This window comes from Mastigoproctus giganteus, chromosome 8, assembly GCF_048544385.1.
Source record: "Mastigoproctus giganteus isolate SK-2022 chromosome 8, ASM4854438v1, whole genome shotgun sequence".
NCBI classification, from domain to species: Eukaryota; Metazoa; Arthropoda; class Arachnida; order Uropygi; family Thelyphonidae; genus Mastigoproctus; species Mastigoproctus giganteus.
In genome coordinates, this window is record NC_143582.1 from 86,925,465 (window position 1) to 86,942,308 (window position 16,844).

General features: G+C 36.0%; 1 protein-coding gene across 1 annotated transcript in view; it reads left to right on the forward strand.

The window, feature by feature from the left end:
* LOC150081697 (visual pigment-like receptor peropsin) overlaps positions 1-16,083 on the forward strand; it is a 73,447-nt gene extending 57,364 nt beyond the window's left edge. The window contains exons 5-6 of the mRNA XM_090379561.1: positions 6,240-6,459; positions 15,420-16,083. Of these exons, the coding sequence (XP_090235687.1) occupies positions 6,240-6,459; positions 15,420-15,710 (511 nt within the window). The 3' untranslated portion in view covers positions 15,711-16,083. The remainder of the gene's footprint in view (positions 1-6,239; positions 6,460-15,419) is intronic.
* The last annotated feature ends 761 nt before the right edge of the window (positions 16,084-16,844 follow it).

Below are 16,844 nucleotides of genomic sequence, written 5' to 3' on the forward strand. Positions count from 1 at the left end.
CTGGCGACGACCCCGCCCAGCTTAGCAACAGGATCAATTCCCAACTTAAGGATCTAGAATTGTACCTGGCAAACTTCAATCTAAAAATCAACCCTCTGAAGTCTGCTCAGGTTATATTCTCCCTTAAATCCATGCCGACAGTACTCAACGTTTCACTCGCAGGGGTACGAATACCAAACGTACCCTCGCACACAGACCTTGGCGTTCTGTTCGACCAAAAGATGTCCTTTGTCCACCAGATCGACAAACTCAGTACCAGATTTTCTCGTCTACGGTGGATCTCAAAGCAGCAGCTGCTACACGTCCGACATCCTGCCACTGTTAAAAGGTTCATCACCTCCACCGTCTACCCTGCCATTCTCTATGGTGCAGAAATATGGGCCTCTGCTGCACATACAAACCTTAAGCGGGTGTACACTGCTGAATACTGGCTACTGAAATGGGCGAATAACAAGCTTCGGCTACCTCCCGCTACCACAACTACCATGATGGCACAAGCACTCGACATCCCGAGGTTGAAGTTCCTGATCGTTGAAAAGAGGCTGGTCTTCACAGCCAAACTCATCTCAGGCCAAATATCATCTCCAAATATTTGGAATGCTTGCTCTTGGAGGATTCCACAGCCAAGCCTAAGGTCGGTACCAGCACTTGTGGCTCACCACAACAGGCTTGTACTCACCGAAAGATTTCTGCCCAAGCAGATGCTCGCTGCCCTCAACCGTGTGGACGCCGACATCGACACCATAATAAGTAAAAAGAAGGACAGACACAAGTTTATCAAAGCTCTTGAAACCTGAATCACTGCCAACTTGTATTTGTTTTTCTTTATTTGTGTTCAGCTCCTTGTTTTTATGATGTATTTGTATTTCTTTTTGCATTTGTAATCTGTATTTTGTAGCCTTTTGTATGTGTTCGCTATATTTTGTAGCCATTTGAATTTGTACTTATGTTATCTATATGTGAACCCCTGGCGCTCGTCGCCGTGATGGGATATTGTGCTGTAAATCTACTTCACAATAAAGATTTATTTATTTATTTATTTATTTATTTATTTGCAGCAATATTTGTTACACTAATGGATCAATTTCCAGCGTTCTTATCGTATGCTGATGATATTGTATGCTACTTGCCATGCAAACGCCGTGTTGGTGACTCAAGAAAGACAAACCTCCTCTGAATCTGTAAACAGCTACCTAAATACATTCTGTAAGTATGCCAATTTTTTGGCCTGTCAGTTAATCCAGAGAAGTCAAACTATCTCATCTTTACGCCAAGTCGGAAAACTTCTGCTGATACTGCGTTTTCTCTACGTCCAGTATTGGCAGGAAATGTTCTGATTCCCACAGACAGTGTCAAATTCCTAGGAGTAATCCTTGATGCCAACTTCACCTATAAAAAACAAATACAAGCTCAGTATTCCAAAGCCATGAGAGCCTTCTGGGGAATGAAAAAAAAATCTGTGCAAAACGCACAATAAGCAAATAATCAGGAATTACAGTACCTTGCAACTTACTTCGGTAATGTGCTCTCCTATGCCGCAGAAGTTTGGTTGGCGGCACCAGCCTCAGGAAACTATGGGGCCTCGAATTCTGGATGCTGAAGTGGGCCAACTTGTGGTCGCACCAGATCTACACGACATCTAAATCTACACTCTTCTCCAACCTGCAATACGTGTCCACAGTCCACAGAGCCCACGTGCTAAAAATAAAGGCATTCCTTCATCTGTGCTCAGCGAAACATGATGACATCAACATCTGGAACACGGTTGGTTGGCGTTTGCCAGGTAGACATCTCCGCAGTACCCCCTCCTTGTGCTCAAGGCTCCAGAGGTCACAGAATTTCAAGTTTACTTACCAAATGTGACTCTTGATACTATCAACTCGCTGAACATCGACATCGATCTGTGGTCTATCGACAAGGCATATCGCGATGGCATATCCAACTCCTCTGACCGTTTGGTTGTCCCGGAGTATAAACAGATAATTTAATTTAATTTATCATGGCCTATCTTTCTGTTTGTAAAGGACAGTTATGTAAGTGCAGGTCTTAGTTAGCCGATGTCATTTTATGTTCTGCTCAACTTGTAGCCGTTTTTCGTTTTAATGACTATTTCATTTTTTAAATTTTGATTATTATTATTTTTTTTTTTTTCCTAATAAAAAATCACTTATATAAACGAAGTATTGTAAGATTCCTCTGGCTTTCTGTGTAAAGAATCACTATTGTATACATTGTAATAAAGAATATTATTATTATTATTATTATTATTATTATATACTTTTTATTTCTATGCATAGCGATCGACCATTTTCCGGCCCATTTTAAACTATGGCGGTGAAAAAGTTCTAAACTGGAAATAAGAAATATATAGAAGTAAACAGTTATCACAAAAGCCCCTTTAGTAATTTTTTTCCTAATAAATAATATTTAACAAATTATTTTATTTATTAATTATTATTACTTTATTATTATTTATTTTTTTTAGTTAGTAATAAATCAAAAAAATGCTTATTGTAACTTCTAGACTATTCCGTTCGCAATCATCTCTTGAATGGGTTGAGCACGCTGAATTCTGATTGGATTCTTCCACTTGTTCAGATTATGAACCTAAAGGGGCATAAATTGAAATTAAGGAAGGACAGATGTAGAATAGATGTGCGGAAGCCTTTAGCCGGCGGTTGGTTAATTGCTGGAACAAACTTCCATCTGTCGTTGTGAAAGTTGATAGGTTAAATAAATTTAAGGATGAACTGGACAAATATTTAGAGGGGATTGTTTTGTAATTTTTTGGCTGATGCTGCATAAGCTCATATGCTTGCTTTCTTGCATCACATGCCACTACTACTATTTAGAAAAAGTGACAAGGCCACACACACAATAAATAAATATTAATTAGCAATAAGCTTTTTGGGAGCGCTCCTTTATTGAAGATATTTCAAGTAGCTATTCGTCGATAACAGTAAGTCAGGTACAAAAGAAGACATTAAGTAATGAAATAGTGAACAGTAAACAGTTCGGTTAGTTCCACGCTACATTTTAAAAATATATGACACCATATATTCATGAAATATCAGAATGAAATTATGTACGCAATAAAATAGACAGGAGAAATTATGTCCAATAGAGAGCATGAATAGCAGCAAGTAAAAATATAGAAATGTTGAAATATATTTGCTGACATGTATATATTTATAATAACTGCAGTGTAACTATATGATATTTGAATAATTATATATTAGTCTTCAAAACTGAAATATGAAAATAATTGACTCATTGCAGTAATCACGGTTTGAAGCTAAATAACATCAAAAGAATAATTCCAAAATAATGAGGTTTTTATGATTAAGAAAAATAAATTCAGATAGCTGTATAAAAAGCTTACCAGAAATCCATGTATACGTGATTTGCGTCGAACACAGAAACCATGAAAGTACAGACGACTTCCATCAATATCTACAAATTATCACTCCAATAAAGTTTTAACTATGTGAGCCTAATAACAGCGCCATCTCATGAATCTCGAAAAGCAGAAGGGCCAAGAACATATTTTAATGAATTTCGAAATATTCAAGAAAAAAATTTAAAAAATTTCAGAAAGATACGCTGGGTTGAAGGTTAGTGATTCATCGTTTTATTTAAATGTAAGTCTAATAAATTCGTAGTTTATAAAAGTAAGTAATCAAATCAACTAGATAGGCAACAAGGAAGTTTTTAGACTATTCGTTTAGCAGAGGGCCATATATATAGAGTTATACGACATTTCTATAATAAAAATGGGGGGGGGAGCTCTAAAGTTAATAATCCTGTTTAAAACCGAGCTAAAACATAAACTTAAAACATAAATCCAGGACATAGCTAATACTCATTTATAAAGTCATTCTAATTTTTTTGGAATTTTTTATTATTATATATAATATGTATAATAATAAAAACCTGAACTACGAAAAGGTAGTTAATGTGTCAAGATATCGATTATGGTGATTTTTGTAGAAAAAAGTACACTCTTCCCAATGAAACCAAATCCAGGTCTCTAGCTCAATTCGGTGCTTCACAATTCGTACCCAATGATGGGGAATAAAAACTGGAAAACTTAAGAAATGAAAAATTGAACATACTTAATTTTTACTGTAAAAAAAGGTACACATACAGAAATACTCATACAAAATTATCAAGTTTAAGAACAAATAGCACACATTCACGCTGGAAGTTCACTCCTCTTCTTCTTCTTCTTCTTCAATTCTTTATTCAGTTGTGCGCCTTTGGAAGAATCTGTCACCAGACTTCTGATGTTGTTATATAAGTACCACTGGCGATCCTGGCTTGATTACCTTTGGCATCTTCCCATCCAATGGTTTTAATAGAAAAGTGAATTCATTAACGTCCTTACTATCAGAAAATTTCCTTGCCTTCACTGCTCCACTAGGGCAAATAATGGAATTTAGTAATCCCAGCTAACTGTTTGAAAAATTGATTCAAGTATACATCCAATTCATACGAAGTCACTTGTTTGGCAGAGACAGCTTTATTATGACCACCAGGAGAGGAGGTAATAACACCAGGAGAGGAGGTAATTTATCAAGTCATTGTGGGTATCAATATTACTGACGGCATACTTTGCTTTAAAGATTCCAAACATCCGATCAGGACTAAACTTAGTATGACTAGTTAGGAGAAAATTGAGGAGAATACACTGCTGCATTCCCTTTGTTACTCTCCACATTAGGTATTGAAACCATGTCCTATTTGTAGACAACTGTGTGGGACAACTGTCCCACACAGTTGTATACAAATAGGACAAGGATCTCAGCTTCTTGAGAGGTATCCAGGTAGTCTTGCAGAAAACTCACCACACAATTTGGACCTTTTCCTATGTCTTGCTCCTCATCAATCAAGTAGATTAACTGGTTTTTTTTTTTTTTTTTTAATTAGTTATACCAAATACTGCACTTGAAATAAGCAGAATCTGGTTTCTGAAGACTTGTTGGATAATGTACTGGGTCCAAAGCACTGTTCAGCTTCAGTTCTTTCTCTTCATACTTGCAGTTCTTGGCTTCAAAAATAGATAGAAATTTACTCTACAAACATCACACAGATCAGCACCTGGTTTCATGACTGTCACAAAAGGTATGTATTTTGTCTAAATTCTTCTAAAAGACCTGTTATCAATTTCGGTTCATTAGCAACAAGTGCGGAAATGTAGAGTCTGTAAATGGATGATTTATTCTCTGAAGATGGCAATTTCATAACACGATAATCTTTAAAATTGGGCAGTCTTCCTGGTAGTGGAATGGCCAGGCGTTCAGCTGTAGCTTCAATAAGCTGCCAACTTGTTCAATCACTTGCTGCCTTCGCGAGTGAGAAAGAACGGCGAGAAAACAACTTTTCCTGGCGACTGCGCGCGCAGAAGGCCCGAGAACAAGAGACCGATGTAATTGTCATAAAATAAAGCAGATATCGCTGGGGTTTCTGTAAGTTGTTGCCCACCGTGAGCAGAGGCCCGAGGGAGAGGTCCACCTCGCACGGAATCGTGTTTAATTTAACAGCTGTTTACTCGAAAACTTCTTCTCGTACGTTAACCACCTTTTCGTAGTCCAGGTCACATAGATTGAATATGTAGGTACAAAACAGAAATGCATGTGCCCTCGCAGTAGCACAATTATAATCACCGTCCTCATATGCCTGGTGAAAAAGGCCTGAGCTTGAATGCCTTCAGTGATGCGAGGACTTTTTATGGGCACTTTTCACAATGTGGTCTGCGCGGTAGCACAGTGGTATCGTCACCGTTTTCACCACACCGGGTGGAAAAGGCCCGGGTTCGAATCCCGTCGATGACGCTAGGAACTTTAATGGGGCTTTTTTCATTCCGTGACTGAGTTAGTCGGTCTCAGGCGGAGATAGAAAGGTTTTTGTTCCTCAGAAACGGATTTTTTTCGCCCAGCAAAACAGGCAAATCGGCCAGAGAACACACGCAATTTACAGACACAAATACGAATTTATGTGTTAAAAGTACGGGTAACCCTATAATAATAATAATAATAATAATAATAATAGTATTAATTTTCACAATGTTGCCGACTCGTTTTCCTTTCATTCTGGGCATCCCGCATGTTAACAACTAAAATGCGTTCTCTTTTGCACTCATAGTTTTCAATGATTTTAATATTTAATTGTCACTATTTTAATTTCAGAAACCAGTGTAGTTTATTTGTGTAATGTAATGGTCCTTTATTTCTTTTTAGATACAACCTTGAGCCAAGCATTACTACATGTACCATTGACTGGAGGCATAATGATAGCAACTACAAGTCATTTTTACTCATTTATTTTATTCTTGGCTTTCTTGTCCCATGCATTCTGATTTCCGTATGCTATACTGCAGTTGCTAGGAGAATTCGCTCAAAACGAATGCCAAGACCACTGCGAAATGAACAATGGGCTACTGAAAATAATATCACTTTGGTAAGTTTTTCTAATTTAAGAAAATAGTTTAATAATTCCACTTCTAAACATAATAATTAAGTGTGGTAAGTGGGTTCGAGGGAATTAAACACGCACTCTGTTACCTGAGGGCCAACTATATAACTGAGTCTATATAATTGAATAGTACTCACTTGTACTCATTTGCAGTTAAGAAATATGTCATGCTCATATTTTGCAAATAACATGCGAAAACAAGGCCAGCTCTACGCGAATGATAAAAATCCTATAGGTTGGGAGAAAGGGAAAGAGGGGGGACAATACGACTAGTGAATTCTTTTCCTTCCCACCTTATTGCAGAGAGAGAGAGAGAGAGAGAGAGAGAGAGAGAGAGAGAGAGAGAGAGAGAGAGAGAGAGGCCTGTTTCAACGAGTATCGTGGTGAACACGTGAATTTGTCTCAAGAACAGTGGCACATTGTTATGCTCATAGGCGAGGCTAGATTCAGTTTGCAGCGTTTCGAAGTAACTTCATCTGAAGAGAGAGAGCATAAAAACTATAAGAATGGTCCCCAAGACTGATGCTAAGGAGGACTGGTGATCTGAGTATGTAATATACAATATTGTACATATTTTCAAGAGATAAATTGCATATTTTCAAGAAAGAAACTGTGGTGGTTGTAAAATTTATATCGATTAAATGCTCGAACACACTATCAGACTATTGAGGGTGCATAGATTTCCAGTGCTTCTAATGGACGATAATGCTCGCGCTCTCTCTGAATGCGAAGCCTCCAGACAGAATCCCATTGAACAGATATGGGAAGCTCTAAGAATGAGAAATTCTAGCCTTCAGTTACTCGCTGGAACCTTACACAAGACACTAACTGCTCTCTTGGAAGAACAGACTCCAGTTACCACAGCATTACCATGTATTATTATTATTTAAACAATGGATCGGTTAAAGATTGAAGAAAATTTCAGAAATTCTCCGGTAGTCGACAGGAATCGAACCCACACTGTCCACACTAGTGGTAGACATGTGCCGTGCCAACTGAGCTGCAGCAGAAGACAGTACTACCACATGACTCTTGAATGCTCTTATTAATTCAATTATCATCTCAGTTATAACTGCAAACCATTACACGTTTGTAATTTATACCAAGAGTAGAAACGGAACACTCGCTAATAAAATATCTTATTTTTATTAATCAAAAGTTTATTATTCAAGTATGTACCTGATATTATGGATGCGTCTGACGAATTGGAATCTGTGCATTACTGTCCATTCCGAGCCCTTTTATACTTTTCTTTATCATTCCCAGCGGACACTTTGTCTTCAGCAGCTCAAGAGTTAGTGCACTATCTTCAACTTCTCATTTTTTTTTTTCATTAAGTGAAGTTTTCTTATTTGTGGCTCCCATTTTTTTTTATGTTTACCGACTATCATCTGCAGTTTTCCTTAATTTCATTAACTACATTTGACATATTGTAAAGTTGACGAATTTCTGCATTTTCCTTCCCAATCAAGGAATGTTGTTAATCTTCAATAGACAACAAATCTTTAACGCGATTCTAAAATGAAACCAGAGCCCATGATATAAAGAAACAAAAATTATTTTTTGCCATGTTTTGGACGTAAGGCACATGTTTCCAACGGGCTAAAAGGCAATTCAGAAAATCACACTTGATGAACGATTATCTTTAAAATTAAGTTTATCTTATCACATTATGGATTAATAACACAGTGATTTCGTCACTGAAACTGGAATAATGAATGAAATGGTATCTTATTTTCAAAAAAAAGGAGTTTTATTTTTAAAAATGCTATATGTTGCCAATCCGTAACTGTTGGTCATTAAACATATAGTTATGTATTATTATTATTATTATTGTTGTTGCTCTTATATTATTTCTTTCTGATTAGGGATTCCACCTCGTGCCGGGTATTGCTACCAAGTACACAGGGTGGTTGTTGTTATGTCTGGTATTACTGTTGGTCCAGGAACTCTCTGAATATCCAACAGGTGTTCAGGATTGCTGCTTTCTGCGGTTGGTTGCAAGTGTTCGCTGGGAGACCTATTGCTGCTAGGCTGTTATGTAGGATCTTTGGCACCATACCTGTGGTTGACACGATGATCGGGATGGTCTTTACTTGTTACATATGCCACATCTCTTTGATCTCCTGTCTTAGGGTCCTGTACTTCCTGATTTTTTTCTCCATGGGTTTTCTGCAGGTTGCCAGCGTTGGGCATCGCTATGTCAATCACATAGGTAGCCTTTTCCTTCTTGTCCACAAGGGTTATGTCTGGTATGTTGTGCGGGATTGTCCAGTCAGTTAATATGGCGAGGTCCCAGTAGAGCTTGTTGTGGGTTGTGGTCTCTAGTACGGCCTGGGTTCGTACTTGTAGTATGGTACACTTTCTCGACCAACTGGTATTTTCTTGCTAGCTTCTGATGTATTATCCTGGCTACCTGGTCGTGTCTATGAGTGTACTCAGTCTGGATGATCATCGTGCATCCCGCAGTGATGTGTTGGATCGTCTCTGAGGCCAGGTGGCATCGTCGACATGTGTCATCGGACAATCCGGGCTCCTTGGTGATGAATTTTCTATAGTTCCTGGTGTTGATTACCTTGTCTTGGATGGCGAGCATGAATCCTTCAGTCTCGGGGAAGAGCGTCCCGCTCGTGAGTCATGCATTGGAAGCAATTTTATCTATGTGATCTTGGTGGAGATCATTGTAGTGTCTGCCATGGAGTGCCTTCTCTACCCATCTTTCTAGCTTCGTTTGTATCTCCTGGTTGGGGGGGGGGACGCCTCGGTTAGGTTGAGTGGGGAATACTGCTTGTCTATCTTCCTTATGGCCTAGTGGATTGCTGATGCGTGTTTCTGGAAGTAATCCTTCAGGTTAACTATCGCTGTCTTCTGTTGCTAAATTAGGTCTATTATCAGACTCTCCACCGCAGATTTCGGGTGGTGTTGTCAGCTTTTGGTCATCGTTGTTCTTGTCTTTCTCAATAATATCCTCCAGCTCAGTGTTAGTCCAATCTATGACCCCGAAGGAGAAGATTGTTATTATTCTTATTATTATTATTATGGCTGCTCTTATATTATTTCTCCCTGATTGGAGATTTCATCTGGTGACAGTTATTGCTACCAAGTACACAGGGTGGTTATTATTATTATCGATAAATAAAATTGTATTGTATTGTATTACTATTGTTGTTGCTCTTATATTATTTCTCCGTGATTTGGGGGATTCCATTTCTTGACGGGTACTGCTAAATTGTACATAAGGTGGTTGTAATGTCTCGTATTACTGCCAGTTGAGGAAATCTCTGACTATCCTACAGGTGTTCAGGATTGCGACTTTATGGAGTTCCTTGTAGGTGTTCTCTGGGAGACCTATTGCTGCTATGTAGAGTCTTTGGCACCATACCAGTTGTTGACACGATGATTGGGATGGTTGATACTACTTGCATATGCTACATCTCCTTGATCTCAGGTTCGTTTATTATTATTATTATTATTATTATTATTGCTGCTCTTCTATTTTATTTCTCCCTGATTTGGGGTTCCACCTGCTGATGGGTATTGCTACCAAGTACACAGGGTGGTTGTAATTATTATTATTATTATCATCATCATTCCCGCTAGAGGGCTAGTGTTAGCATGTCTACTGTATCAACGCTCCAAGAGAAAATTGGAAATTTTTGCTAGTTGTAAGTTGTTAAATTCATTCTTTTGTTATTTATTTCGTGCAAGTGCTTTATCTGAAACGTCTTGTATTGACTACGCCAAAGTTTTGCAAAAATGAATCAAAATATATGCAAAAAGTGCAACCTACCGCTGCACGTGCAAGAAGTGGTATGTCATGGCTGCAACAACGGGTATCATTACAGATGCTCATTGAAAGAAGCAACCTATAAAGGAATGGCGAAACAAAAGAAACAGCAGTGGAGGTGTATATTGTGCAGGAAAGAAGAGAGGGAAGAAAGAAGTGAAATTTCCTACTCGGCAGAAGAATTTCACGACTTGCTGCATTCACCAAAAGAAGTGAATGAAGACTTAGAAGCCACACAAAAGCAGGCGAACACCCTTAATATGGAAGATGCACTGAGAAAGCTATCCATTTGCTGGATTTACTAATAGAGATAGCACCAATAAAGAAGCAAATGGAAGACCTGAAGACAGAAGTAGAAGATATCAAGAAATCGATTTCATTTGTCTCAGATTCTTTTCACAGAATACAAAAAGCATAAGCAAACTACAGGACTCCAACACAGCAATTGGCAAAAGAATTGTGGAGCTGGAAGCTTCATTCAAGCAAAATGAAGAAAATTCCAACTTGCTTAACTTAAGGATAGACTCGATAGAGCAGCAGTTGTTACCGAATAATGTAGAAATAGTAGGATTACTTGCATCTAGAGCTTGTTATACAGCAGCTAGGCCTTGCATTGAAACTACAGCACAACAAAGAAATAGAACACTATTACATACCAAACAATAAGAAAACAAACGACAAGCCAACACTAATTGTGAAGTTTTCAAACCATGTGGCAAAGGAAAAATGGATGAGAAAGGCAAAGGAGATCCAACTAACAGCAAAAGATATATATCAGAACAATAGCAATATCCCAATCTACATAAATGACCACTTAACAGCCCACTTCAAGCAATTGTTTTGGGAAACAAAACAATTAATAAGAACTCACAGTTATAAATTTTTATGGCTAAAACATGGCAAAATTTATGTGAAGAAGAATGAATCTTGAAGAGCCATTAGAATTCAGAGTTCAAAGGATTTGCAGTTTATAAAATAGACTCTTTTATTGTGAATAATTGAAATTTCCAGAAATCTAGATTTAAGGTAAAATTAAGACATCAGGTATGCTTTTTGAGGAATCACAGATTTTCAATTCACCTTTACATTTTATAAATAATCAAAATATTCAAGCTCTTATAATTGATAAAAAACAGTTCTTTATGGTAGCTCTAAATATCAGGTCACTAAGAAAAAATTGGTTTAACTTCTTGCAATATATAAATGCAATGAAAGAATATATCTCATGTATAGTTTTAACAGAAGTTAACATAAAAAGTGATGAAATTTCCAATTATAACATAGAAGATTATGATAAGGTCTATATATTGAGAGAGTTGAGATGGGGTGGAGGAATAATAATATACTATAGAACATGCTTTACGGCAATACAGGTTTACCACTTAACTCAGTCTTGTGAAAACTGCTGTGTCAAATTATTAGGAGAAGACCCAGAAAACACATTCATGATTTGTGCTTTTTACAGGCCACCATCAGATTCAATAAACAGCTTCCTAATAGAATTAGAAAACATTATTTTGCAATGGGATGATATACAAACAGATAAGACCATACTAGTGGGAGATTTTAATATTAATTTACTAACCGATGGAACTGATAATGTGATACCAAGATACTCTGCAATCTTAAACAGTTATGGATTTGAACATACCTTATTTGGAATAACTAGGCAACAAAGGATGGAGGGTAATAGAACAGTCAGCTCTTGTTTGGACCACCTAATTACAAATATCAAGTTGAAGTACACTAATTCCTACATACTATTAAATCAACTTTCAGATCACAGAACATGTATACTAATAGTAGATATGTATTCAAAACAACATCCATATGATGATATAAAATTAACAAATGCTACGAAGAAATATTATTTATCAACAGGTAAACTGAAACAGAACATAGAAAACATGTTAATACAAGAGCAAGCATCTTACACAACAAATGTAAATGTTTTTTCAAATAAGATAATACAAATTATAAACAATTCTAGGTTTAATGCCGAGAGAAAAGTTAATCACACAGCCAACAACACAAACACTGGGAGTAGCAGGATTAAGCTTAGGAAACCTTGGATGACTAAAGAAATAGAAGAACTAATGGTACAAAGGGATAAATATTTCAGGCAGTATAGAAATTGTCCATCAAAGAAAGAACATTATCACAATTATAAAACGCTCAGAAATGGTGACAGGTATGATAAAAAAGCAAAAAAACACTTATTACAATCATCTTTTCATGGATAAGCAGATAACACAAAAGGATAAATGGAGCATTATAAATAACATGTTAAGTACAAGGAAGAAAAAGTCAAGGGGAAACCAAATTAAAACACTAGTAGAACAGATTTCTGGTGCAAACAAACAATATGAGGCTGCAAATAGGTTTGCTAAAGCTGTATTAGATCTCAACAGATATTTAATACATTATTGCCAAGATTCCTTTACTCAACAAGATAGGCTTCCTCAGATAATGAACTCTTGTGTAGTCTTAGCTCCACATTATACTGAGATTCTTAAAAGTTATAGAACAATTAAAGTACAAGAAATCTTACGGACTGGACTGTATTACAGTAACCGAGGTAAAGAGAAACAAAGAACAGTTCTCTGTTCTCTTGGTAGAACTAATAGCACGGATGTTAGAGTCGGGAAGCTATCCTACAAATTTCCTCTCATTTAAGGTAATTCCTATATATAAAAAGGGACCACCTGATGACTTTTGCAATTACAGACCAATAACAATACAGTCAATTTTAAATAAGATAATAGAAAATTATATATTTTCCTATATAAGCAAATATTTACATCAATATGGACTGTTAAACAACTCTATTCTCATATCAGAAGGGCAAGAGCACATAGACATTATTAGAGAACTTAGTAGACTCTCTAAACTTACATTTAAACAACAATAACTTCATATTGATTTTATTTATAGATTTGACCCATATGACCTAATTGATATATATTGCAACAGAAATTACTGAAATATGGTATAAGGGGAAGACTCAATCAACTCCTAGCAAATTATTAGCCAAGAGAAAAATAACAGTAGAAGTAGAAAATACAAAGGGAAAATCTTATAATGTAAAGAGAAGAGTACCTCAGGGCACACATGCTGGGCCAATCATGTTCAACATCTATATAAATGACATATTCAAAGTAATTAAGAACTCTTTTATAAAAATTTATGCAGATGATATAATCTTATGTACAATAGGAAAGAACCTAACAAAAATGGAGAATGATTTACAACAGGATGCAATACATTTACAAACTTGGTTGCACGATAATAAATTAGCACTCAGCTTTGAAAAAACAAAATTTTTGGTAATAAGACCTCCTCATCAAACCTTGGACATTCAATCCTCTATCAAATTGCACAAACATGATTGCCTACATGATCAGAATTTCAAGAATTACAAATGTCTAATTGTGGAAGAAGTTTCAAATCATTGTTACCTTGGACAATGCATATAACAAACTTGTACAAAAAAAATGAGATTTTATGTGTACTTTTTCTACTACATTTAGAATAAGTTAAATCTTAGAACAAAAGTTACCTTATTTTATGCATTGGTGGACTCCCAACTCAATTATTTAGTAAATATATGGGCACGAGCAAATAAAACAGAAATATGGCCAATAAACAACTTAATGAATAGGATTCTGAAACTTTTAATGGGGACAAACTCTTGGAATGACCTGAACAAGAGAAGGCAATTTTTGTTGAAACATAAAATACTGTATCCAGTTCAAAACCTGAAGTTAAATCTATTCTTAAAAAATCTTAACACTATTTTTGAAGAGTCAAATCTGCAAAGAAATGTCTCACAAAATTTAAGGAACCCAAAAGCAATTACTTTGCCTCACCCTAGGATACTAAATAAATTTGGAGATAGGCACACAGTGAATATAATAAACAGCTTGTTGGCTAGCATTGATTTCAGGCTCAGGAGAAGTTACCCCATTGCCAAATTAAAATTCCTAATAAGAAAATTCTTGATACTCAATGACACAGTAGATTAGAATTGATATGCAGATAAACTACTACCTCTGTTTACAGTGTGGAAATACTATGTGTAGTGACTTCATAGTCTTTTCTGTAAGATAACAAATTTGTACAAAACTGTTGTAAAGGAAGAATTACAACTTGTCAAGAAATTTACTTTTCTTAACAAGTTCATTTATTGTAAACGAATTCTCTTGATAAATAAAATTGTATTGTATTATATTATATTATTATTGCCCCACTGTCTCCCTCAGGAAGCCTTCTCTGATTTTTCGAACCGACCCCTCTGCCTAAGGCCTGAACTCGAGTGGTTTTATCCTGCGCCACACTCGATGCAGTATAATTAATATTTTTCTGTGACATCATCCATCTATGGAGGTGGACCTGTTTAGCTTCTGCTTATGTCCAGTGGTAGTTCTCGGGAGTGATACTAGATGGCGCCATTATCTGCCTTAGGGAACTGGTACCAAGTGCACAGGGTGGTTATTATGTCCGACTATTACTATTAGACGAGGAACTCTGATTATCCTACAGGTGCTGAGGATCGCGACTTTTTGGAGTTCTTTGGGAGGCCTCTTGCTGCTAGGCTCATGTGTAGGCTATTCGGAACCATGTCGGCGGTTGAGGTGGTCATTCTATTATTATTATTATTATTGCTTGTCGTTGTTTTACATAGTTATTTTTGATGTTCTTGAGGGAATTTTGGAACTAATATATTTTGCAAAGCATAATATGATTTAATCTTTTTACATGCATTTCTGTATTTATTTCATTTAATTCATTAAATATTGGTCTTTGTTGTTTGAATGAATTCACTATTTAAATTTTTTCTTTATTGTTGGGTGTCTCATATTGTTTTCGATGTAAGATAAGGTGGTGAATTTTTTCCGACTCACACGATTTAAATACAGTGGTGTCTTACAGACGATGTATAGTGAAATAAAATTAACCGTAATGCATATTGTATAAGGTCATTGCACATAACCTGATTTGTTTTATTCTTTATAAATATAACATGTAAGCATAACAAATTTGAAATTTTACTGTCCTAAATTGCATTTTTACACGATGTGTACGACAACATTAGCGTAGATCCTTTATTTTAACGAAAGTAACTACTTTTCTGCTCTGTTTTTTTTTTTTTTTTTAGATGACCTTCGTTATCATAATCGCCTTCATCATAGCTTGGACGCCTTATGCAGTTCTCTGTCTGTGGACTGTTTTTGACGAACCGTCCACAGTACCCTTAACCCTTGCCCTCCTGCCTCCATTATTTGCCAAAGCCTCTACTGTTTTCAACCCCATCATCTATTTCGCAACCAACCGTAGACTTCGTGCAGGTATGCAGTCAACCTTAATGTGTTGCCAAGACTTGCCACCAGAGATGCTCGAGATGCCTGACGCTGTTGAAAGAACACCAGCAACGACTGAGGCGATGTAGTACAAACGAAAGGATCGCAGTTTCTACAAGCAGATAAACTTTTTTATAAATCAAATAAAGTAGTGAAGGATTTAGAAGCTTTGGTATTTAGAACTCTGTTCATGTGACACAGAGTTCGTTGTTACTTCCAAATGTCCAATCCACCTATGAAGACTATACAAACGGTATTTTCAGTTATTCAATACTTTGTGTGCATGTTTTTCACTAAGAACAGTGCAAAATAAAAGCAGACGGTTTAAGCGTAGTTGAGAGGAATAGTCCCTTCTACTGATTTGAATAAATTGTGTCTAAAACAGAATTAACAGTACAATACGGGGACTACCCTTTTAAATCCTCTTTATGGGTCTTCGTTCGTGGACGTAGGGGTGATAGGAGGAGGGTCTAACAATTCTAAAAACTGAAATTACTTATATTATATATAAAAAAAAATACGCAGCTAGCTAAAAATGGCAATTCTACACAAAGTACAGCTCAGTGAAAAATAGTTTTTTTTTTTTTTTTTTTGTTCCATTTTGTGCAGAATCTTCATTATGCATTTACTTGCTTGTTTCTTATTTCCAATGTAAATCAATTATGTTTTGATTATTTTTACCCCCACTCCATAAACTGTAGAAGATCCACAACGAGGGGTAGAATTAATTCTGCACTGAACATAATTTGTCCAACTCAGTAAGGTGTCGTTCCTTCCAACCGATTCACTTTCAGTTAGATTTCTTCTTCTTAGTACTCTGCTTTTCAACAACTATATTAAACTATATTTCAACACAACGAGCTTAAACTGTAACTATAGTTAAGGCTCGTTATGATTAATATTTAGCAAGGTCATCACAATTGTAGTGATAACATGATTTTTTTTTTTTTTTTTTTCAAACATCTAGAGCTTGGATAACTAGAATGGTCTGATAATATATTTTATCACTTTTTAAATAATTGATTATCAAAAATAATATAAGTTCTTTACAAAAAAGACATAACAGATTTAAATCTATTTAAGTTTATAATATTGAATGTATAATAAATTGCGATTAGACTATATACTTTGTTTTTGTTATATAAAATATTTAATTTCTTTCATTTTTGTAAAAACCGAGCTGTTTTTAGCCCAGTTTTTACAAAACTGTCGTCACCATTTAT